This window comes from Salmo salar, chromosome ssa03 (genome assembly GCF_905237065.1).
Source record: "Salmo salar chromosome ssa03, Ssal_v3.1, whole genome shotgun sequence".
Lineage (NCBI taxonomy): Eukaryota > Metazoa > Chordata > Actinopteri > Salmoniformes > Salmonidae > Salmo > Salmo salar.
The window spans coordinates 70443975-70469942 of record NC_059444.1 but is presented as its reverse complement, the minus strand read 5'-3'; the positions used below and the strand labels follow the sequence as shown (position 1 = coordinate 70469942).

General features: G+C 42.9%; 1 protein-coding gene across 1 annotated transcript in view; it reads left to right on the top strand.

The window, feature by feature from the left end:
• Positions 1-25968, top strand: part of LOC106606927 (glutamate receptor ionotropic, NMDA 2C-like) — a 72276-nt gene that overhangs the window by 13532 nt on the left and 32776 nt on the right. The window contains exons 2-3 of the mRNA XM_045715238.1: positions 8739-9183; positions 23170-23768. Coding sequence (XP_045571194.1) covers positions 8755-9183; positions 23170-23768 — 1028 coding nt within the window. The 5' untranslated portion in view covers positions 8739-8754. The remainder of the gene's footprint in view (positions 1-8738; positions 9184-23169; positions 23769-25968) is intronic.

Genomic DNA, 25968 nt, shown 5'->3' with positions numbered 1-25968 from the left:
AGGCAGCCTTTTCCCTTGGTTTGTGTGGGTAGTTGTTTTCTGTTTTGTTAGATTAACCTGACAGAACTGTCAGCTGTCATTTTTGTTGATTTGTATTCAGTGTTCATTTTCATTAAAATTTACGATGAGCACTCAACACGCTACGCCTTTATCCCCTTCATATGACGCCCGTTACAGTCTGCCATTCTGTATGAACAAAAGTTTCCTACCAAGCCCTTGGCACTGATGCTTCTGGAGATACTCTTGCTTGGTTGGTAGTGGGACAGGAGGGACAAGTATGTTTGTGGGGGTTGTTGGCACTGTGGAAAAACATAAGATACATTTTTACTTCAATAGTACATGGTACAATGCAATGCCATATTCCCGTATACATCCCACTGTATCCTGTTCATATTCCAAATAAACATTGATTTTGATAACATAATATGGATGGAATATGTGGTGTTTTGCAGTAACCAGTGTAACATCCTAATGTAACCATCCTATCACTTGATTGCCAATAGTACACCAATACGTCATGAAGATGAACCATTGTTTACTTGACTGACCACGCTGGATATTCATTCAGCCGATCTGGTGGGTAATTCACACTAAGTAGGAATCAATGCTCTATACAGATAGGCAATGTGCTGAACAGGCAAACATAGATAACTATTTTGGTCAATTTCAAGCAAAATAATTACTGAATCACAAAGCATAACAGAAAATGCATACAGCATTTCTTACCTTGGTCAATTAACAACAAAACAATTATTGAATTACAAAGCACAACAGAAAATGCATACAGCATTTCTTACCTTGGTCGATTAACAACAAAATAATTATTGAATCACAAAGCATAACAGAAAATGCATACAGCATTTCTTACCTCTCTTTCAGTGTTGGGGTTTGCACAACCACAATTTAAACAGCCTCAGATTCCCTCGAAATCCGACCGTCTCCACCAGTATCTCCCTGTGTGAGGTTTGTGTGATGTTACTTTACCAAATGTTATGCATAGATGTGTTTTTTGGGGTGTACATTGGCCGAAAATGCTGTTGACCACCTAGCTAGCTAGCTAGTTATCTACAAATGAAACACTATCATGTCAACAATCTGCATATCTAGCTTTTGCTAGATAATGTTAGTTAGTTGAAATAAAGGCATTGGGGGGTTTGTGCAGTGTAGATTTTATGATGCCATTGTTAGATTCCTTTGAGTACAAAACAACCCGAATACAGAAGATGTTAGCTAGCCAGCTAAGTAGCCTTGTTAGCTAGCTTGAACATTGAACACACTAAGGTTAGCAGCTAACGTAGCTAGCAGGCTAAACACACAACCTAACACTTACTGACTGGTAAGTCAGTGGAGGCTGCAGAGGGGAGGACTGCTCATAATAATGGCTGGAACGGTGCGAATGAAATGGCATCAAACACCATGTGTATGATGTATTTGATACCATTCCACCTATTCCGCTCCAGCCATTACCACGAGCCGGTCCTCCCCAATTAAGGTGCCACCAACCTCCTGTGTTACCAGTCCATGAGAACGGTGACCATTTCAGCATCACTGTTCCACCTTTAAAAATGTATTCAATTCAAATCAAATTGTATTGGTCACATACACATATTTAGCAGATCTTATTGCGGGTGTAACGAAATGCTTGTGTTCCTAGCTCCAACAGTGCAGTAGTATCTAAAAACGATTCACAACAATACACACAAATCTATAAGTAAAAGAATGGAATTAAAAAAATATATAAATATTAGATTGAGCATTGTCGGAGTGGCATTGACTAAAATACAGTAAAATAGAATACAGTATATACATATGAGATGAGTAAAGCAGTATGTAAACATTATTTAAACATTATTAAAGTGACTTGTGTTCCCTTCTTAAAGTGGCCAGTGATTCCAAGTCTATGTATATAGGGCAGCACCCTCTAAGGTGCAATGTTGCATCACCGGGTGGAAGCCGGCTAGTGATGGCTATCTAACAGTCTGATGGCCTTAAGATAGAAGTTGTTTTTCCAGTCTCTCTGTCCCAGCTTTGATGCACCTGTACATACCTCGCCTTCTGGATGATAGAGGGGTGAACAGGCCATGGCTGGGGTGGTTAATGTCCTTGATGATCTTTTTGGCCTTCCTGTGACATCAGGTGCTGTAGGTGTCCTGGAGGGCAGGTAGTTTGCCCCGGTGATGTTTTGGGTAGACCTCACCACCGTCTGGAGAGCCCTGAGGTTGATGGCGGTGCAGTTGCTGTACCAAGCGGCGATACAGCCCGACAGGATGCTCTCAATTGGACAGGGTGCTCTCATCTGTAAAAGTTTGTTTTAGAGGTCAAGCCAAATTTCTTCAGCCTCCTGAGGTTGAAGAGGCACTGTTGTGCCTTCTTCACCACACTGTCTGTGTGGGTGGACCATTTCAGATCGTCAGTGATGTGTACGCCAAGGAATCACCTTCTCCACTGCAGTCCCGTCGATGTGGATAGGGGCATGCTCCCTCTGCTGTTTCCTGAAGTCCACAATCAACTCCTTTGTTTCATTGATGTTGAGTGAGAGGTTATGTTCCTGGCACCACTCTCCCAGGGCCCTCACCTCCCTGCTGGCTGTCTCGTCATTGTTGGTAATCAGGCCTACTACTGTTGTGTCGTCTGAAAACTTGATGATTGAGCTGGAGGTGTGCGTGGCCACGCAGTCATGGGTGAACAGGGAGTACAGGAGGGGGCTGAGCACTCAACCTTGTGGGGCCCCTGTGCTGAGAATCAGCGAAGTGGTGGTGTTGTTTCCTACCTTCACCACCTGGGGGCAGCCCGTCAGGAAGTCCAGGACCCAGTTGCACAAGGCAGGGTTCAGACCCTAGGGCCCCAAGCTTAATGATGAGCTTAGAGGGGACTATGGTGTTGAATGCTGAACTACAGTCAATGAACAGCATTATGAACAGGTATTTCTCTTGTCCAGATGGGATAGGGCAGGGTTTATAGGTATTTAGTGATTTTCTTCCAGGGGGTCATGAGAGTTGAAATATGTCAGAGGCTGCTGGGATTGGAAACATGCAGACTGGGAGATCCCTGTATGGAAGCAGTTAGGGTAGAGGGAACATGGGGCTGAATATTGGACAGTAGGATACATTTTTACTATGACAGCCTATAGCTCCAGTTTATTATGAGGCCATGATATGGAGAATAATTTCATCAGGACTAAAGAAGTAAATCTACAGGGAGGTGTCAGGGATATGACAGGTTGACATGCCCTGTCCACGCTCCGCTAGGGCCCACGATTATCAAATCACCAGACGACGGACATAGAGTCACAGCTGAGAGGGACTCACCTTGCACTGCATCCAATATTGTGGTGACACCTGGCATCGGGATGTAAAATTGAGTTGAATATTGACCTAGATAAAATGTGACAACAATACAAGACATTACGTCTTGGTGGAGGGGACAAGCAGGTGCATGTGTCTGATTTGAGACATGGCAGATATGTCGAAGTCACATCCTTCCAGATGAGGCAGTGTGTCTAAAGGCTAAGATGTCTTTAAGAGAAAATATTAACTGTCAAACTACCATGTTGTTCTGTTAGTGGAAATAGAATATAAACACTCTGTGAGTGTGGCTACTCTAGTCTGTTTTTATCAGTGTGCAGTATTGTCACAAAGCTGCTTCCCCAACTTGTTCTATTTTGGTCACCATCTGAAAAGGCAGGAAACAAATGTCACTTAACAGTAATAATTCTGTGAACTAAACTATTGACTATACCAAGTCAAAATATTCTCAGAGTGCTTTGTATAGCTGGCAGTAGTACCAGGAATGTAGGTAATATTATTTGATGTGCAATAGAACGTTTATTGAATGTTGTCTAAAGTAGAGAAAAAAGAGGCAGACGCTTTTGGCATTAAGGATTATATTATTATATTAGATCCAGCTTGATATGACATTATTTTACATCACAATGAGGGAGTCATGTTATTGGCGATTGACTAGTTAAGTGTTCCCCAGATGGTGGATCAGGACCCAGGCTGGGTCGCAGCTACAGTATATCCCCCTGGGTTGAAGCTATATCCTCCTGGGTCGCAGCTAAAGCCTGGGTTCTGTCTACAAGTGTTGTTTTGTTTATCAGATGTTCCACAAAGCTCTTTAGATAGATCCAAGCTAAACAAAGTCTGGAAACCACGGTAGCAGTGAGGGCCAATGAATGGGAGTTGAGAGGATACTCAGTGGTTAACAGTAAAAGCCTAATTGATTCTAATTTACTTGACAGTGCATGACTGGAAGAAGCCGATTCACTGTATTCAGAAAAGCATTTTATTATTCCTGTTTAAATATACTCAAAATGCTCATGAATTACCAGATTAGTTGAAAGGGAATGGATTTTTGGGGATTAGAATGACACATTTTATCTTCATGGCTTAGCTAAACCCATAATCACAGGTGAATGGGAAATGAACTGTGACCACAATGATCGGATGAAATAGTTGGCGGTCTTTGCATTAGCGAAGGTCAAATTGTCAATTACACTGTGTAGGGTTAAACTAATCCTTTATACTGAACACATGCATAATATATGGGAATGAAAAGGAGATTTATACTGATTAGACTTGAAAGGGTTTATTATAAAGGAATTCTAATAGGATTTAATGTAAGTATGTCTTTTTCATGTTAACCCATTGTTGAGTACCTGCAAATTATAAGGTTTACTTACTCAAGTCTAAAATGTGATAGGTATTAAACATTGGGCTCGTCAGCTGATGTTTCATTGATGAAAAGCAAGAGAAGAGGTAAAGTTACCAGCAGAGAGCCACGAGGCACCAGCATGCCTATCCAAGGCTTGGAGCATATTGACCAAACTGTGCCCAGGATGAGACAGGTGTAAGTCTTAGCAGCAGTTTCATGCTCTGAATACGAAATGACCCATTACGTCAGCAGTGACGAGCACAACAACCCCCCCATAACAAGATGCACTTACTGTACCACTGTGGTCTTAAGATACTGAGCAGGGCTAGGAATTGGGCATGAGGAGAGTACAGTCAAATATCTGTGCAGTGGCTCCTGAACAGATGTGATAATTGTAACACTGTAAATAAATAAATGTGTCATCTCAGCTGACTTTCAACCAATCACCTTTAGGACAAAGGAATAGCTGAAAAGGTGTAAAACTAAAATCATTTCATTTCTCAGGCCAGTCCAGACAAAACAAAACACATCTGGCAGGTGTTATTACAATAACAAATGTAAATGTAACTCCTTGACCCTTGTTATTAGTCAAATGTGTTACAGTAGAGACAGTTATCCCACAGATTACATAAGTGAAGTGGTACAGAGACAGAAATAATCAGCTTCTCTGGTTTCATAAGGAAACAGCAGAGGACAACTGATATTCTAAGTGAACTGCTTTTACCAACTCACCCACTAGAGGGGGATAAGCAATTCCTCATTGTAAACCCATCCGGTCTGAAAGCCAAGGTAAAGATCTTGAAGGATTCTGTTAGGACTGTGTGCCATTAAACAGAGATAAAATATCAACTGTCACGTAGTTAGATCTGGTATCTGTTTTACTCTGTCATCTCCCTCTCCCTAACACTTTTAGCTGGATGCCAGTTCTAAAAAGGCATGGCATAATCTTTGCGGTCGCACCAGGGATTTGCTCAGTAGTAACGGTGCATGGGGAAACGGTCTGAGGCCTTCTAAGTGCCAGACTGGAACAGTGGCAGAAGCTTTGATCTAATCTGGTCTGTGTGCCCTCGCACCAGCCAGCGGTGACATGGGCAGAGTCAAGTGAGAGAGAGAGGTCGCTAAGCTGAACACATCCCACTGATAGGAGGCTGGGAGCTGGAGCTGTGAAAACTCGAGCAGACAACTAACACATATCAAATCCAGGCGCTGAAAATTGGGGACTTGCAGATTCACAGAGTGGATTACATCTCTAGAGTGCAAAGAATTTGACATGGTAATGCATTCCAAAATCCAACCCCAGATTACAGAGGTCATAGCAATGAAGACAAATTATCTCTTGTCTGTGTAGATTGGGGAAAATCTCCTTCAGGCACATCTTCTCCCTATGCCTGCATGTCTCACAGTAATGACTGTTTGCATACTTAGAGTATCATAGATATATTGTAATAGAGTATGCTTATGTTCATCTTCACTAGTTTCACAGTGGGATTTTGTTTGTTTCTACTGACTCAACATGACACAAAAGTCATAAAACTAGCTTTTCATGACTGCATCATGACTAAACAGCAACCAGTCTCTTTTCCATGGTCCCAAACTACAGTATTTACCACTCATCTCTGGCAACCAGGCTTAAGAAACAAATAAACTGTGATCTGAAAATAAATCAATATATAATAAGAACAGTGTAAATGATGTACCCAGACGTGCATTTTCTATTACAATATCCCTGACTAAAATAAATATCCACAGTGAATTTTGATCCCTTACATTGGAATAAAGCCTCAAGCCAATGTACGAGTTTGGGGGTGGATTTAGCTCCATGTAGCACAGTAATAAAAGCCTCTTTCCTGTGTTTTGGAGACTTTGGGTTGTGACCAAGCTACAGAACGACTGCAATGTTCAACAACTTTGAACAGGTTTCATGACTATATTGCCCAGCGTTATTGCAAATCACAGTGTTCCACTTTTGTTGTCAGCAAGGTCAAATTGGGCTAGATGGTCAAATCAATGTTTCCACTGTGCTTTAATTACCTCCCGATAGCTGTTCTGTGTCTCTGTTTGGAATACACCTTGGTAATAGGGGGCATATCGACAAACATAAGTCATCTGATTAAGTCGATGATGACTCATTGGCTGTTGTGTTTAATTCCACATCCCCATTTGACCACAGTAATCCCCCATGTAGGTGACCTTCAGACAACCACCTCAGCGGTTTCACTGCCTTGATTAAACATGTGGAAGGTCAAGCTCTTTTAATGAGATCCTCCTCAAAGACATTAACCCTAACGTGTTCCATCATACAATGGCCGCATAAGACATGGATAATGTCATTGAAGGAAAGCAATACATTCCTGCTCTGTGTTCTTAACAATTTAAGGGATTATCAATCAGCCTGCATGATCAATGACAGAAATATTGCCTATTTTTATGACAGAGGAAACTCAGCAATGATGTCATAAAAGGAAAATATGTATGTCAATCAGCACAACAAATCCATCATGTTTTTGACATGGTCAATATCTAGCAACTTTCATAATGCCTTTCCATTCTCAGCAGCCTACCATCATTGGTATTCTAGGCTGCTCCGCTACTAATGACAATCTATAATGGTCCTTTCTCAGCCATGTGCTGCTGATAAGGTCCCTGACCAGCAGTGTGATGCAGAAATCCCTACGGTCCTCTGGGAGGCAGCTTTTCAGAGTGGAGACTATATTATCACGTAGTCCAACCAATTACCCCGTGAGAACGTCACCGCCACTTTACTGGTACACTCCATCTACGCTAACACAAGCCCTTCATCCCATTCCCTCTATCAGGCAGGGGTTGAGGAATGGGGGACTGCAGTGGGTCCCCAGCTATCCTACATGTCTTGATAGGGAGACACAATCATGTCGTGGGCCATGACACCTGCCAAGGAATATTGAGGATTACATTGTATTCACCCCACTGTGATTAAAACGCATGCTAAATCAGGTCCCCTTGACAGGATACCACACACACACACACACACACACACCACACAGAGTCAGGCCCGCAGGCAGCAGTGTGACAGATAAGTCATAGAGGATGACTCTGTCTGACAGAGGGACACAGTATCTGACCAGACATTAAATGGATTGGTGAATATAATGCTGTAGGATCTAACTCCATTCAACTCTATTGTGAAATACATCATTTTTTCTACTCTGCCCTACAGCTATACATATCTGGAAGATCAAAACAAGCTAAAGAGTGTTTGGTCGATTTGATAATTTATTCATTACCTGGAACATGAATGTAGGATTTATGATTTCAAACTAAAAGTGAATCCCTTAACAAACTGTGTTACTGTCACTGTGTCACTGTACTTTGGGAAAATTGCATTGAAGTCTATTAGCAATGCAGTGTTTTTAAACACTGATCTTATCAATTCATTTCAAAGGCTCATCTAAGGGAAAACTGTCATCCAACTTAAGTTGCATTAGGTTTTTTCCGTAAGCAATGCCTTAGAAATACAGCATGTAGCTGCCGTTAAAAATAGCCTCCATGGCCAAAACCAGGTCTCCACCTATTCACAGCACATAATACCCATGCATTCAGATGTTTTGCAGATTAAGTTGGAATAGCTCTGCAGCATTATTTCAGAGGGGGAAAAAATGTCACGAGAGATAAATGGTAAATCCTTGTTCTCCATTTGTTGCATTAAACAGTAGGCACCATCTGCTGTATTCGACTGCAGAGTACAACAGTAGTGGGGCCGCAGCTGCCATCCGCAGGCACAGCAACCTGCTCACTGCCTTGTGTTGCACGCTAAACACTCACACAGAAAATAGTACCTGGGTCTCTCATCATCCACCTGACCCAACCCACCACTCATGGCCGCTTACATAGAGACACACCTGCACATGAAGCACATGACTCACAGATGAAGCTAGAATGTCTCTAAACTACAGGCAGTTGGTTTGGTAAGCTTGCCTGGAGGGATTACTAAGCATTATCACAACATTGCACAAATTACACTAAACGGTCCCATGTATCTAATACAAATGTCTTTACTCATCTCTCTTCTCTCCTCCTGTCATCCCCACCCTCGTCCCCTCTCTCAGGCAGTAGGTGACTGAGATGGGCGTTCGTCTAGGCCGCTTGAGTGACTCCCCGTGGTGGTGGCCGCTGCTGCTGCTGTTGCTGCTCTGCACTGCCCCCTGGTGCCAAGGTCGGCCTTTCGCAACGCCCTTGCCAGCAGTCAACGTGGCGGTGGTGTTCAGTGGCTCGGCCTACCAGCAGGAGATCAAGGGGCGTCTCAGCAGGGAGAACTTCATGGACCTGCCCTTGGAGGTGAATCCCATCACAGTGCTGGTAAACAACACCAACCCTCGGGCCCTGCTCACACGCATCTGTGACACACTGGCGGCCAACCGTGTACACGGTGTAGTGTTTGAAGACAACATCGGCTCGGAAGCCGTGGCACAGATCCTGGACTTCATTGCCCTGCAGACGGCAGTGCCCATCGTGGGCATCAGCGGGGGCTCCGCCATGGTCCTGCCACACAAGGTCAGTGACCAGGATTGGGCTGGGGGACACTTGGCTCCTAGTGTCTAGGCTGCCTGAGGAACATGCTTAAGTTCATCTTCTTTTTATTTTTGAAATAATCTTGAATGCCACATTATTTGTTTCCCCAAACTGCTGTAGGACGTAGCAGCTTAACTGATGTGTGGTTTATGACTACACAGTCATATTACATCAGAGGTTTTAAACCCTTTATATTCTAGTGTCCGGGAAATAAAGAACCGGTAAAGACCCCTGGCACAACTCACAGCACAAATAATAAAACCAAAACAACAACACAGGTCCCCCAAGGTGAGCAAAGCACTCAGATCTTGAAAGCGCTCCACCACACACACGCACAGGCCAACCGTCATTAGTCTGGTGATTATCAGTCATAATGAACATTAGCAGACACACATTGCCATTTCCAGGTGACTTACAGCACATGATTATAAACTCACTGAATGTTAACGCTGCCCATGCAGACACTGGGTTTTTTGTATCTGGCGGTCCTAGGCCAGAAAGACTGAAACAACAACATACGGTGTTAAACCAGGAAGCAGAGTGATGTCCAAATACTGCATCTAGTACACTCATTAAAATATGATGGTCAAAATCAAAACCTGTTAGCCTCTGCCACTTCATCCTTGTTCTATTTGTAAACTTCTGGTCCCACGAGACACAAAGATGTTAAACTAGAGAAATCTGTTTGTATTCGCTGCTAACAAATGTACAGTTTACAGTTGGACCCCTCATGTCAATAGAGTTATGCAATGATTTGAAATGTTGTATTACCCGGCATCATGCACTGGAGTTTGGCACCAGTAAATTGTCAGAGGGATGTTTGTGATACAGATTAGACTGCCGTTAAATTGCTTTTAGAGTAAAGCCTCATAGGTTTAGGAGCAATGATCCCTCTCCCAGAGTGTTACACAAAGGGCTCAGCCACAGAGAGAAACTTTAATTAGACTGAAATGGCTGTATTCTCTAACTATATCCCCATCAATCTTCCCATACGACAAACACAGCTCTGCGTTTTGCAGAGAATCACAATACTACTCACAGAGACAGCGAATGCAGATTATGAGCATCACATTACTACTCACAGAGACAGAGAATGCAGATTATGAGCATCATAATACTACTCACAGAGACAGAGAATGTAGATTATGAGCATCACAATACTACTCACAGAGACAGAGAATGCACGTTATGAGCATCACAATACTACTCACAGAGACAGAGAATGTAGATTATGAGCATCACAATACTACTCACAGAGACCGAGAATGCACGTTATGAGCATCACAATACTACTCACAGAGACAGAGAATGCACGTTATGAGCATCACAATACAACTCACAGAGACAGAGAATGCACGTTATGAGCATCACATCTTTATTGGTTCTATGCAAATTGATGTAGGCTGAGGATACAGAGGACTGGTGAGGCATAGCTCACCAATCCACCGACCATAAACAAAGAGTTTATTAAGCGGGGGAAAATGGAGGGTGATAAAGCAGGCTGGCTGACCTCGGCCGGTCAGAGCAAGAAGAGAATACTGCTGCATTGTAATGTCTAATCAATTCTAGTAATTTCAGCTCCGGTAACTGTCTGTTTGTGTATGCGGCACACAGGGAACTGAGTAGCGGAAAATATGAGGTCTGCCTGCCACCCTCGATTTCCATCAGTTAATCCACAGCTCATATAGGATTTTCTATCCCTCATGTTTGTGAGATTTTCATAATAAACGTGAGAAACGTGTTCCTCCACAACAGGAGACGACCAGGGCAATGACTCACAGTACCTTGATTATGCATTCACATTCATACAGATCCTCATGGGGTTGCAGTTCAATAGAGAGCTGGTTAAAATGGATGCATTCCAACTCAATTGAATTTAAATACTTTTTTCTAAACAAAAAATGGATTCATTGATTCAATCTTTACTTTGTGTGTGGCCGAGACGATTGAGGGGGAAAGTGTATTTGTTAGAAGTAACCCGGGGTCCATCAACAAAGCAGTAATCGATATAGGGCCCAACAGACTGGCAATAGGCTGGTGTATTAGACACTGTGCTTTGTTACATCCAGCAACCTCGTCTCCCAACAGCTGTCGTTGTAATTGGAATTTCCTTATTCCAGTCCACACATTACTGGACTGCTCCCTTGTCAAATAGCCACATTAAGTCAAGGAAACATGTTGGGCAATCAGGGCATGGGCATTGCTTCTTATGGGCAATAAAAGCAGTGTCACAGGCTAGCTAATACCTCCAGCAGGTCATTTACACATTTAATTACGCCAAGTTGGGGAACACAACAGCTAATCATTCATGATAAAATCCAACATAAATAAAATAGGAAAAATGCAATTATCTAAAGGTTGGCAGCAGTTTAATTGATAGTGTGTGGTAATTACTATGTGTACTATAGTTGAAGTCAGAAGTTTACATACACTTAGGTTGGAGTCATTAAAAATAGTTTTTCAACCACTCCACAAATTTCTTGTTAACAAACTATAGTTTTGGCAAGTCGGTTAGGACATCTACTTTGTGCATGACACAAATCATTTTTCCAACAATTGTTTACAGACAGATTATTTCACTTATAATTCACTGTATCACAATTCCAGTGGGTCAGAAGTTTACATACACTAAGTTGACTGTGCCTTTAAACAGCTTGGAAAATTCCAGAAAATGATGTCATGGCTTTAGAAGCTTCTGATAGGCTAATTGACATAATTTGAGTCAATTGGAGGTGTACCTGTGGATGTATTTCAAGGCCTACCTTCAAACTCACTGCCTCTTTGCTTGACATCATGGGAAAATCAAAAGAAATCAGCCAAGACCTCCACAAGTCTGGTTCATCATTGGGAGCAATTTCCAAACGCCTGAAGGTACCATGTTCATCTGCACAAACAATAGTACGCAAGTATAAACACCATGGGACCATGCAGCCGTCATACCGCTCAGGAAGGAGACGTGTTCTGTCTCCTAGAGATGAACGTACTTTGGTGCGAAAAGTGCAAATCAATCCCAGAACAACAGCAAAGGACCTTGTGAAGATGCTGGAGGAAACAGGTACAAAAGTATCTATATCCACAGCAAAACGAGTCCTATATCGACATAACCTGAAAGGCCGCTCATCAAGGAAGAAGCCACTGCTCCAAAACCTCCATAAAAAAGCCAGACTACGGTTTGGAAAATCTGGTGGATTTATTGAAGCAACATCTCAAGACATCAGTCAGGAAGTTAAAGCTTGGTCGCAAATGGGTCTTCCAAATGGACAATGACCCCAAGCATACTTCCAAAGTTGTGGCAAAATGGCTTAAGTACAACAAAGTCAAGGTATTGGAGTGGCCATCACAAAGCCCTGACCTCAATCCTATAGACAATATGTGGGCAGAACTGGAAAAGCGTATGCGAGCAAGGAGCCCTACAAACCAGCTCTACACCAGCTCTGTCAGGAGGAATGGGCCAAAATTCACCCAACTTATTGTGGGAACCTTGTGGAAGGCTACCAGAAACGTTTGACCCAAGTTAAACAATTTAAAGGCAATGCTACCAAATACTAATTGAGTGTATGTAAACTTCTGACCCACTGGGAATGTGATGAAATAAATAAAAGCTGAAATAAATCATTCTCTCTACTATTATTCTGACATTTCACATTCTTAAAATAAAGTGGTGATCCTAACTGACCTAAGACGGAATTGTTGCTATGAATAAATGTCACGAATTATGACATTTTAATGTATTTGACTAAGGTGTATGTAAACTTCCGACTTCAACTGTATGTACAATACTGTGAAGGCTAGTTCGTAATGACAAATGGGCCATGTGACTTGGCTTATAATCAGTTATAAGAACGTTTGTTATTGTATCTATGTAATAACAATAGTACGATACAAAACGCAGAGCAGAGCAGAGAACACTTAATGTTGTTGGATCCAGAGTTGATGGCAGAGAGAGAAACTGAAGTGGCACAGACCTTATTAGAGGCTGGCATAGAGCCTTGCCCACAGCATGGTGGCACTCACGGGCTCAGACTGATTAGAAGAGCTCTATCTTCATAAAAACCAAGGCCATCAACAGCCTCTGCCAGAGCAGGTGGAGACAAGTATGACGGGATGTGATGTTCATCAGCACGTCTGTTTCGTGTCCCTGAGCCTGAACATAAACGGTACCTTTCCACAGGAAACCGAGTTAGTTTGCAGCTAGTGCAGCCTTGTGTAGTGATGTCATCCTTCCTATGGCTTAAGTCAACTAAACTGTCTGCACTGGAACAATTAGTGTTACATAGAATTAACTAACTGTTGGTGGAACCATGGACTCAAATCCAGGCTTGGGCTGGTCTATATGCTACTTACACGATGTGTGCCAGTACCAAACAGAGTGATATAAATGTTCAAAGATACAATCCTATGGAAAAGTGAGTTAATTTACAGAATATGGAAATTAACGCTCACAAAATGTGTTTGTGTGCTTACGCACTAGAAATGAATATTCATGACTTCATTTAAAATGTGATGGCACTTAAATGTCACCACAGATGTAGCCATTTATGTGAACCTTTAAGATACCTTTAAATTAGCTTTTCAATGAGGCTGAGCGATTGCTCACCATTGATTGATTGGTGGGACGCAGTCCAAGGTGTCAGTCGACAAGCCAACTCAATCACTTAAAATGTTGTCTCTGAGAAAGCATGGAGTTTGATCTTGCACGAAGAGGAAGGCGAAAATTAACAGAGAACAGATTCCTATCCTGAGGAGATTTTGCTCAATTAGCATGTTGATTAGCTAAATTACAATAACCCATTAGAAACCTATTATTCCCTTTTTTTCTCGCAATTAGAAAAAGTTAAAACAATCATTGGATAATCAGTAGCCTGGCAGACACAAAGAATCCAATCAATGGAATGTATATGGGTGAGGACAAACAGGGTTTTACAAGAAGTATAGGACAAATTCAGACAAACCAAACTGAATGTGCTTGTCTGTTGTCTGTTAGTTGTCTGTCTGCAGTCGTTGAACTGAGAGAGAACATCCTGAATAGAGGATTCTAATCTAGCTGTGAGGCATGCAGCCATATATCACCTTCTGATGGAATTTAAGTAAAATCTGCTTCACTATTGCCAATCAATCATGGCTAACACGCATGCCTGGAATGTTAAAATGCAAGGGGGGCTTTGGTGCATTCATTCCCACTGGGGATTTACAACCAGGGGTGACTGGTGGCTGCTATGTACGACATGGCGGTAGAGATGCTTCAGCCTTATCATCCTCTTCCTTCTCAGGATGAAATACATTTGTAGGATCTTCATTTGACCAATTTCTCACAGCTGGAAAATAATCCTGCAGCAACAGGAAATTATTATTATTTTGTGTATTATAATTAATGGACATTTTTTGTAGGGGTTGATACATTTTTTGTTAGGGCAAATCAAGTCTGACATTTTTAAGTGGTAATTACAAACTTTAGAAGCATTTTTAAACATTGAATACACTACACGTTTGCATTTCCTGCTATACAGGACATTTCCTGCACCAACAGGGTGATCAAATTAAGATCCTACATATGTAGGACAAAACACAGAATCACATGCATACCAGGGAAATGTACTTACAAACCAGTGGATGCTGCTGAGGGGAGGACGGCTCATAATAATGTCTGGAACGGAGCAAATGGAATGGCATCATACACATGGAAACTGTAAGGACCGACCCTGGGAGACGAGAAGCAAGTACAGGGAGTGAAAATGTAATGGATAATAGACAAGAAACAAACAAGGACAGCGTCTTGGCAGGGGAAAACGTAACGACATCAATGCTGACACAGGGAACAAACTGAGGAGCAGACAGATTTAGAGGGACAATCAACAAAGTAATGGAGTCCGGGTGAGTCCAATATTGCGCAGATGCATGTAATGATGGTGACAGGTGTGCGTAATGATGGGCCGCCTGGCACCCTTGAGCTCCAGAGAGGGGGAGCGGGGGCAGGCGTGACAGGAAACCATGTGTTTATTGTATTTGATACCATTCCACCCATTACGCTCCAGCCATTACCACAAGCCCGTCCTCCCCAAAGAAGGTGTCACCAACCTCCTGTGATACAAACAACGGAACCCAAATTGTGATTTGATATGTACTATATTACATGACTAAGCCATGTTTAACATGATTCACAAGGGGAATAGCAGGGTACAGTCATGTATCAAATGTTTAACCACAACACACTTGCAGCAAAGCCCAATAGACGGAGACATAGTAGTCCCAGATAGACAAGACAACCTTCAGACTGTGTCTGTCCAGCCGTCTCGCTTCACACACCTTCTATAATTGGGGACCGCATCCTAACTTGAGATTTATGGATGTAACCCAATTTTTTTTATTACATCTTAAATCTCCCATTGACATTAACGCATAATTTATGCATACGTTTAAATGTATCTTAAGTTAGGATTGGGTCCAGAGTCTCTTTGTTTCAGTTGTCTGAAGAGGTGTTGGGAAGCAGGGTGAGCAGCAGCAGTAGCAGACCTCATTTCTCAAAGCAGGAAGGGGAGCCTGAGGCCCATCCCTAAAGTAGAGAAACCTTTTTCTCCCTTCCTTTCTTCACATCCTAAACCTACTTGTGTCCCTCTCCACCTCGTTGCTTTGCATCCTGGGGCCAGTGACACAGATACAGTATGAACTGTCTAGACAGGGCTAAATAGGCTGGGATGGTATTCAGAGGAACTGTATGGGAATCTGCAATCTCAGTAGGGATGCATGAATACATAAAAAAATTACCTAATATATGTTTGTCCTGGTTTTCTGCAAGTCAAAGGCATATAATAAACATTGTTTATAGCGCATAATAATAGATCATTTAGAATGAGAATTGCAGAGTACAATACAATTCAGACAGACTAATGAGTTTGTGCTCACTTTAGTGTTACAATGTAATATAAATGCATTCAAAATTGACATAATAACACTCAAACGTACAATATGATTGTAATTCAGTGCTATGTGTTACTGCATTTGGATCTCCTCTATCGTTGTGAGGAAGGACAAATGACTACGGCGGTGTACGTCTGTTCCTTGGCCCTGCGCAGGGTCCCTGTGACGTCAGCACATAGGACGAGCACATGACGACAGTGCCAGGGCACATCACGCTGGGAGTTGCAGGCAGACATATGCCGCAGCAAAGATCCATGTCCAGAAGTTACTCAACATCGGAGAGAGAGGGAGAGAGAGAGAGAGAGGGGGGAGGGGGAGAGAGAGAGAGACAGAGAAAGAGCGAGAAAGAGAGCAGGTTGCCATGTGCTGCTCTTGCACTAAGGGAGGAAGAATAGAGAAAGAGAGAACTAGAGAGAGAACAAGGGAGAGCACGTCGGCCTTCTTCTCTCCACCGGCCCTTCTGGAAGGGCTACTCGCTGCCGGCCTCCCTCCCTCTCTCCCTCCCTCAGATTTATTGTGCAACTTCTGAATCATTTACAACACAGTACAGACCCCCTGCTCTAATCTCTCAAGCCCCTAGGACCACAATTTCAGGTGTCCTTGCAGTTGCAACTTTGTGTTTTATTGAAAAGCCTCGTTTCTTTTCCTTTGTTTTTTTAAAAATCATTCCATCTCCACCAATAATTAGTGACAGCTCTTTGTTTCTGTGAGAGTCCTTCAAATGCCCACCATTGGTCCAGGTTAAAAAGAAAAATCAGTAGCCTAAACTTTGTGTGTAGAGAGCATTGTATTCTGAAAGGAAAATCTGTTGTATTGGGGTTCTTGACCACTGACCAGTGGTCCTATAAAAGCATCTGTGCCGTGATATATATGGCTTTAATCTCTCATCTGACCCCGATTCAACCCATTTGAAAAGCATTCAGCTGCTAGTCTGTTACCCACAAAGCACTCAAGCAAAGAGCCATTTGGCTAATATAAAACATAAAATTAGAGAGAAGACATGAGATATGTGTTTTTGTTACAGTATATAAAGACACATCACTCTATCTTGTTGTTTGTAAGCCAATTACAGAAGACATATCATTCTTGTTAAACTGACCACTGACCAGACTCCACAGCTTGGAACTAAGGTTCTATCTGCATTTCTGCAGATACTACTCTAAATACCCCAATTCATGGTGTTCAGTTCAAAAGAATACTATACAAAAATTGCTGGCACCATTCAAACCAATAACGGGATGGAACTTTAAAGCCAGTTATATCAGAATCATATTTTTTTGCAGATAGAACCTTGCAGTCCTAAACTCTCACAGTGCCAGTGGAAGCTAAGCTGTTAACTAGATGCCTTTTAATCTTCTTTCTGAAATGTACACACTTACAGTAAAGAGACACAATGGGACGTCAGTCTATAGTCACAACCGTTTCATGGAAACAACAACACCGTATACTAATCGCCATCAAAATAAAGAAACAAACATCTGGCCCTACACCTATAGGAGAACGTAGTATTGGTAATGGACACCTGTTTCCAACCAGATTCTCTTAAATCCCCCCAAGCCATGTGATTCGGGCAGTATTGTCCATGTCCAACAGAATGTATCATCAGATATGGGTTGTGTCCTGATGCATCATGGTTAAGAGCTCCCGAGTGGTGCAGCAGTCTAAGGCACTGTATATCAGTGCTAGAGGTTTCACTACAGACCCTGGTTCGATTCCAGGCTGTATCACAACTGGCCGTGATTGGGAGTCCCATAGGGTGTTGCACAATTGGCCCAGCGTTGTCCGGGGTAGACTGTCATTGTAAATAAGAATTTGTTCTTAACTGACTTGCCTAGTTAAATAAATAAAAAGAGCTTTAGCATGCTGGGCATGGCTGTAGCTGAGCCTATTGCTGTCCATGCTCAGGGCTCATTTGGACTACAGTACAGTTGGAATTGAGTGGTTGCTACCACACTTCTCTAGATAGAACCTTAGGGTGTTTTTGGCTGAGAGTCACAGTGTGATCGTGTACACATACTACACACAGGCACATACACACACACACACACGCACACACATGCCTTGGAGCAAATTGATTTTACACAGAAAGAAGGCAGTAACTTAAACAGATTTGCTGAGGGACACTGAGAGGAGTTAGAACATTTGTAGATTTATGTCATATTCGCAACCTGCTCCTTTACTAACCTGCATAACACCCTTGCTCTTGCTAAGCTAATGTTGCAAGATGTTTTATTGTCCCTTCTACTGTATCACATCTACAGTACCTCCAAGGTAATATAGGAGGAGGTATTTTGTATATGGAAAAGGGTAGAACACAAATTGCTAAATGTTCAATGTTACTAATTGAAATAGAAACAGAGAGGATGTGATATTCAGAGCAATAAGAACGGTCAGTGGAGACACTCAGAGGAATAGACCAGTATGATGTCTGACATCAGGAGACACACAGATGGTTCTAACCTACTTTAGACTTCTCTGAAGGACAACAAGGAGACAGAATGAAACAGCAGAACAAGAGAACAGAGTAGTCCTGGTCTCTGGATACCTGGCTTTCTGTAACCCCAAACCTCAACAAGCTTGATGACCATGACAGAGACAGAGCACAGTCCCCTAGAGAAGGAAAGGGACAGGTAAGGTCCAGCTTGAGTGAAGCAGTGACTTCTGGGTACTGCTCTGATAGCATCAAGGAAAAATGGCATACGGTGCCTTCAGAAAGTATTCACACCTCTTGACTTTTTTCCATATTTTGTTGTGTTACAAAGTGGGATTAAAATGGATTTAACTGTAATTTTTTTTTTGTCAACAATCTTCACAAAAAAATAAACAAAAATATATATATATGTAACCCTCTCACCAGGCTCGAATATGACTCTCACAATATTAACTTATGCAGAGTATCTCAGCAGCATGGGATGTTAGGTGAGAAGGACATCTCCAATAAGAATTCCTATTGTAAACTATCTAGGGTTATGACAATAGGGTATTAACTTCAGAATAAATGATTATAGGTTTCTGTTATTGAATCAGGATAGACCATCCCATGCATTAAATTAAATTGAGACAATCAATGACTCCACCAACTCAATATACATAACGTTCCATATGTGTATTAAAACATTTTCAAACACAAATACATTTTCAGACACAACAAAAGAAATAGAAAATAATAAACCCCAATGAGTCCAAATTATTTCAAGTTCGCTTAAATAAACCGTTGGCGCGCGTTGGAGCTCAAAAAATGATGACACCCAAAAAATATCCTGAAGCACCTCACGTTGTGGTTACTCACTGCTTGGTAGATATTCCCTCAGCGAAGTATGGCAGTTCCATGCAGGTTTCCTCACAAAGTCCAAGGCAAGCACAGCTACCCATGCAGACAGTACTCCTTAGCCGTAACTGATATCCCATGGGAACACGAACTCGTTAAGCTTCCCAAGCAATTATCTCCCAGTGTCACACGATGCTAGGCTAACCTCAATGCTGACAAATACCTCCACGACGAGACGGTAGCTTCAGTCTTTACTAAGTTTTAACAAAATTATAACAACTCTTTTATAAAATAAAACATGTATTTCCCTTCATATCCCAGTAGGTATGGGTTTTGTTCTAGTTCTGTCGTCTTCTTTTATAATTTCTTTACCAACCATCCTAAGGTAAAAACGTCCATTCTTTTCATCAACGTCTTTTTTCCCTCTTTTTTCCCAGGCCTCCCGTTAACCAGGTCAACTCCCATGGCCACAACTTAACGAGCGACCTTATTGGGCAAAACTTACAATTCAAAGTAAAACAAACTATTCACTTATCTTTTAAATATATAACCAATTAATTATAACAAATAAACTCAATACCTGGTTCAAACAAGGGTATTACATATATATATCTTGATTAGATAAGTATGTTAGAATCACCTTTGACAGCGATTACAGCTGTGAGTCTTTCTGGGTAAGTCTCTAAAAGTGTTCCACACCTGGATTGGGCAACATTTTCCATTATTCTTTAAAAAATTCTTCAAGCTCTGTCAAGTTGGTGGTTGATCATTGCTAGACAACCATTTTCAGGTCTTGTCATAAATGTTCAAGTAGATTTAAGTCAAAACTGTAACTCGGCCGCTCAGGAACATTCACTGCCATCTTGGTTAGCAACTCCAGTGTATTTTTGGCCTTATGTGTAAGGTTATTGTCCTGCTGAAAGGTGAATTAATCTCCCAGTGTCTGGTGGAAAGCAGACTGCACCATGTCTTCCTCTAGGATTTTGCCTGTGCTTAGCTCCATTCAGCTTCTTTTTTATCTTGAAACTATTTCAAGCATACCCATAACATGATGCAGCCACCACTATGCTTGAAAATATGGACTGGTACTCAGTAATATGTTATATTGGATTTGCCCCAAACATAACACTTTGTATTCAGGATAAAAGTTAATTGCTTTGCCACACTTTCTTGAAGTATTATTTTAGTGCCTTGTTGCAAACAAGATGCATGTTTTGGAATATTTTTATTCGGTAAAGACTTACTTTTTTTCACTCTGTCAATAAGGTTAGTATTGTGGAGTAACTAAAATTACTAATACTGAAGGTTTTCTCCTATCACAGCCATTAAACTCTGTAAATGTTTTTCTTTCCTTCCTTCTTTTCTTTCCAAAACACTTGAGAGTGCTGTCTCTGATCAACTTTCTCATTATCTCTATCAAAATAATATTCTAGACTCTAACCAGTCAGGCTTCAAGACGGATCACTCAACCGAGACTGCTCTTCTCTGTGTCACGGAGACTCTCCGCACTGCCAAAGCTGACTCTCTCTCCTCTGTTCTCATCCTCCTAGATCTATACACTGTCTTTGACACCGTGAACCATCAGATCCTCCTCTCCACCCTCTCAGGGCTGGGCGTCTCAAGCTCTGCATATTCTTGGATTGCATCCTTCCTGGCAGGCTGCTCCTACCAGGTGATGTGGAGAGGATCTGCCTGCACAACTTACTCTCACTGCTGGTGTCCCCTAGGGCTCGGTTCTAGGCCCTCTCCTCTTCTCTCTATACAGCAAGTCACTCGGCTCCGTCATATCCTGATATGGTCTCTCCTATCATTGCTATGCGGATGACACTCAACTACTTTTCTCCTTCCCCCTTCTGACACCCAGGTGGCGACACGCATCTCTGCGTGCCTGGCAAATATCTGAACTTGGATGTCGGCCCATCACCTCAAGCTTAACCTCGACAAGACGGAGCTGCTCTTCCTTCCGGGAAAGACCTCTCCATCACGGTTGACAACTCTAGTGTTGCCCTCCCAGAGTGCAACGAACCTTGGCGTGACCCTGGACAACACCCTGTCGTTCTCTGCAAACATCAAAGCAGCGACTCACTCCTGCAGGTCTACAACATCCGTAGAGTACGACCCTACCTCACGCAGGAAGCGCTGCAGGTCCTAATCCAGGCACATGGCAACTCGCTGTAGGCTGGGCTCCCCGCTTGTGCCATCAAACCCCTGCAACTTATCCAAAACGCTGCAGCCCGCCTGGTTTTCAACCTTCCCAAGTTCTCTCATGTCACACCGCTCCTCCGCACACTCCACTGGCTTCCAGTTGAAGCTCTCATCCACTACAAGACCATGGTGCTTACCAAGGGGAACTGCAACTCCCTACCTTCAGGCTATGCTCAAACCCTACACCCCAACCCGAGCACTCCGTTCTGCCACCTCAGGTCTCTTGGCCCTCCCACCCCACCCCACCCCTGCCCAGTCCAAGTTCTTCTCTGTCCTGGCACCCCAATGGTGGAACCTGCTTCCCCCTGAGTCCCTGCCCATCTTCCAAAAACTCTGAACCCTACCTCTTCAAACAGTATCTTAAATAATCCTCCTCCTCAAATCAAATCAAAGTGTATTTGTCACGTGCGCACAACAGGTGTAGACCTTACAGTGAAATGCTTACTTACAGGCTCTAACAATAGTGCGAAAAAAAGGTATGTGTGTGTGTGTGTGTGTGTGTGTGTGTGTGTGTGTGTGTGTGTGTGTGTGTGTGTGTGTGTGTGTGTGTGTGTGTGTGTGTGTGTGTAGGTAAGTAAAGAAATAAAACAACAGTAAAAACACATTTGAAAATAACTGTAGCAAGGCTATATACAGACACCGGTTAGTCAGGCTTATTGAGGTACATGTAGGTATGGTTAAAGTGACTATGCATATATGATAAACAGAGAGTAGCAGCAGCGTAAAACAGAGGTTGGGGGGGGGGGCACACAATGCAAATAGTCCGGGTAACCATTTGATTACCTGTTCAGGAGTCTTATGGCTTGGGGGTAAAAACTGTTGAGAAGCCTTTTTGTCCTAGACTTGGCCCTCCGGTACCGCTTGCCATGCGGTAGTAGAGAGAACAGTCTATGACTGGGGTGGCTGGGGTCTTTGACAATTTTTAGGGCCTTCCTCTGACACCGCCTGGTGTAGAGGTCCAGCCAAAATTCCTGGATCACTTTAGTTAACACAACACAGCATTTTCATACTCCTCTCTCCAAGGTCAAAGAGGAGAGACATCTTGAGAAAAGAGATAAAAAGAGATAAAAAGAGAAAACAGGGGCTGGGCTCAGTGACAGTGGGCTCAGTGATAGTGCCAAGTATATATGAGGGCCAATGTTGCTGTGGCAAGTGGGAGACACCTGGGTTAAAGTGATGAATGGTGCCTGGGCTACAGGGAGAGCAACACCAAACAGAATCACTTACTGTAGAGTACTGCATCTCAGCCCAGAGACTACACACTACTTCTGGGTGGGCTGGCTGGTGGTCAGGAGCTGGATGGTGTGGACGGAGCACACAGACACACTGTCAAGCTACCCTCAGGATTCTACTGTCATTTCTTGATTATTATTTAATTTTTTACATATGACTGGCTGAATTACATAAAACACAATCATATAATTGCCACTAAGCAGGCTATTAAGAAAGTCACTGCATTAGGTCATTAGAAGGTTTTAATTGTGCTTGTTAGATAAATTTAGCAAATTGATTGAGCTTAAATTAACTATCCATTAAGGGCTGTTATCTGTGCTCACTCTGCTGTCTGTGTCTCTCTGCAGGGCGATGGCTCCACGTTCCTCCAGCTGGGCTCCTCCATCGAGCAACAGATAAACGGCATGTTCAAGGTGATGGAGGAGTACAACTGGGACAGCTTTGTGGTCATCACCAGCCTGTACCCGGGCTACGAGGTCTACGTGGACTATGTCAAGACCTTCACTGACACCAGCTACTTCATGTGGGAACTGCAGGACGTGCTGACCTTCGACATGTCTGCCGACGGCATGAACGACATCCGGGCACGACGCCTGCTGCAGCAGATCGACGCCCAGGTACTGCTGGTATACTGCTCCCACGAGGAGGCCCAGTACCTGTTCAGTATGGCCGGAGAGGCCGGCCTGCTGGGGCCTGGCTACATCTGGATCCTCCCCAGCCTTGCCGTGGGGAACCCAGATATGCCCCCACCAAACAGCTTCCCTGTGGGCCTCATCAGCATCATCACCGACCGCTGGCGGATGAGCTTGAGGAAGAGGGTGCGGGATGGGGTGGCCATCGTGGTCAAAGGGGTGCAGAGCTTCCGCAAACAGAGGGGCTTCATCCCCGAGGGCCACAACGACTGCCACAGCCCGGTTAGGGCATCTTCTAATGATACACTGTTCAGGTGAGTGGAGGTGGGAGGATGGAAGGGGGGCATACTGACATACTGTATGTTGTAGATTGTTCATTGCAATAAGAGAAGCCAACCAAAATGGAGAGATTAAGTGATACAGTTGAAGTCGGAAGTTCAACAGTTTTTCACAATTCCTGACATTTAATCCTAGTAAAAAAGTCCCTGTCTTAGGTCACCACTTTATTTTAAGAATGTGAAGAAAGATTTATTTCAGCTTTTATTTCTTTCATCACATTCCCAGTGAGTCAGAAGTTTACAAACACACAATTAGTATTTGGTAGCATTTGCCTTAGAATTGTTGAACTTGGGTCAAACATTTCGGGTAGCCTTCCACAAGCTTCCCACAATAAATTGGGTGATATTTGGCCCATTCCTCCTGACAGAGCTGGTGTAACTGAGTCAGGTTTGTAGGCCTCCTTGCTCACATATGCTTTTTCAGTTCTGCCCACACATTTTCTATAGGGTTGAGGTCAGGGCTTTGTGATGGCCACTCCAATACCTTGACTTTGTTGTCCTTAAGCCATTTTGACACAACTTTGGAAGTATGCTTGGGGTCATTGTCCATTTGGAAGACCCATTTGCGACCAAGCTTTAACTTCCTGACTGATGTCTTGAGATGTTGCTTCAATATATCCACATAATTGTCCCGCCTCATGATGCCATCTATTTTGTGAAGTGCACCAGTCCCTCCTGCAGCAAAGCACCCCCACAACATTATGCTTCCACCCCCGTGCTTCACGGTTGGGATGGTGTTCTTTGGCTTGCAAGTCTCCCCCTTTTTCCTCCAAACATGACGATGGTCATTATGGCCAATCAGTTCTATATTTGTTTCATCCGACCAGAGGACATTTCTCCAAAAAGTACGATCTTTGTCCCCATGTACAGTTGCAAACCGTAGTCTGGCATTTTTATGGTGGTTATGGAGCAGTGGCTTCTTCCTTGCTGAGCGTCCTTTCAGGTTATGTCGATATAGGACTCATTTTACTGTGGATATAGATACTTTTGTACCTGTTTCCTACAGCATCTTCACAAAGTCCTTTGCTGTTGTTCTGGGATTGATTTTCACTTTTCTCACCAAAGTACGTTCATCTCTAGGAGACAGAACACGTCTCCTTCCTGAGCGGTATGACGGCTGCATGGTCCCATGGTGTTTATACTTGCGTATATTGTTTGTAGAGATGAACGTGGTACCTTCAGGCGTTTCGAAATTGCTCCCAAGGATGAACCAGACTTGTGGAGGTCTACCATTTTTTTCTGAGGTCTTGGCTGATTTCTTTTGATTTTCCCATGATGTCAAGCAAAGAGGCACTGAGTTTGAAGGTAGGCCTTGAAATATATCCACAGGTACACCTCCAATTAACTCAAATGATGTCAATTAGCGTATCAGAAGCTTCTAAAGCCATCACATCATTTTCTGGAATTTTCCAAGCTGTTTAAAGGCACAGTCAACTTAGTGTATGTAAACTTCTGACCCACTGGAATTGTGATACAGTGAATTATAAGTGGAATAATCTGTCTGTAAACAATTGTTGGAAAAATTACTTGTGTCATGCACAAAGTAGATGTCCTAACCGACTTGCCAAAACTATAGTTTGTTAACAAGAAATTTGTGGAGTGTTTGAAAAATGAGTTTTAATGACTCCAACCTAAGTATTTGTAAACTTCTGACTTCAACTGTAACTGTAGCAGATTGAGAAGGACTGACTTGAAACAGAGAGAGAGAGTTGGCAACATCAGTTAACAGTTGCTCAACAGTCATTTAGCTGTGGCTTTCCATCTGCTTAATGTTGTGGTGGGGGGCAACATGGTACTCTCCCTGTCACTCCCTTAACCCCTGCCTGCCAATTCATCCATCCTACCTCTGTCCCATCACCTCACTGTTGGAAGCACTGGCATCACAGGGAGATGATGTGGCCTGTCATACCTGCCCAGCCCAGCCCAGCCCAAAAGAGCAATCTGGCGCCATCTGTGCCAGGGAACATGGAGCAAATCCTATTTGGTTCTAAAACATTTTTAATCAGTCAAAGGGAGGCTCGGCTTCTGTAGGGAAAACAGATTCAGCGTCAGCATTTGGCACTAGCCAAGGTCATTGAGACTGGACTGGGAGGATTGGAGAGTTTCCAGGCAGGGTACAAGGAGCTATTCTTTATACATTTTTGTGGACCAGGATCGTAATATGAAATCTGACACA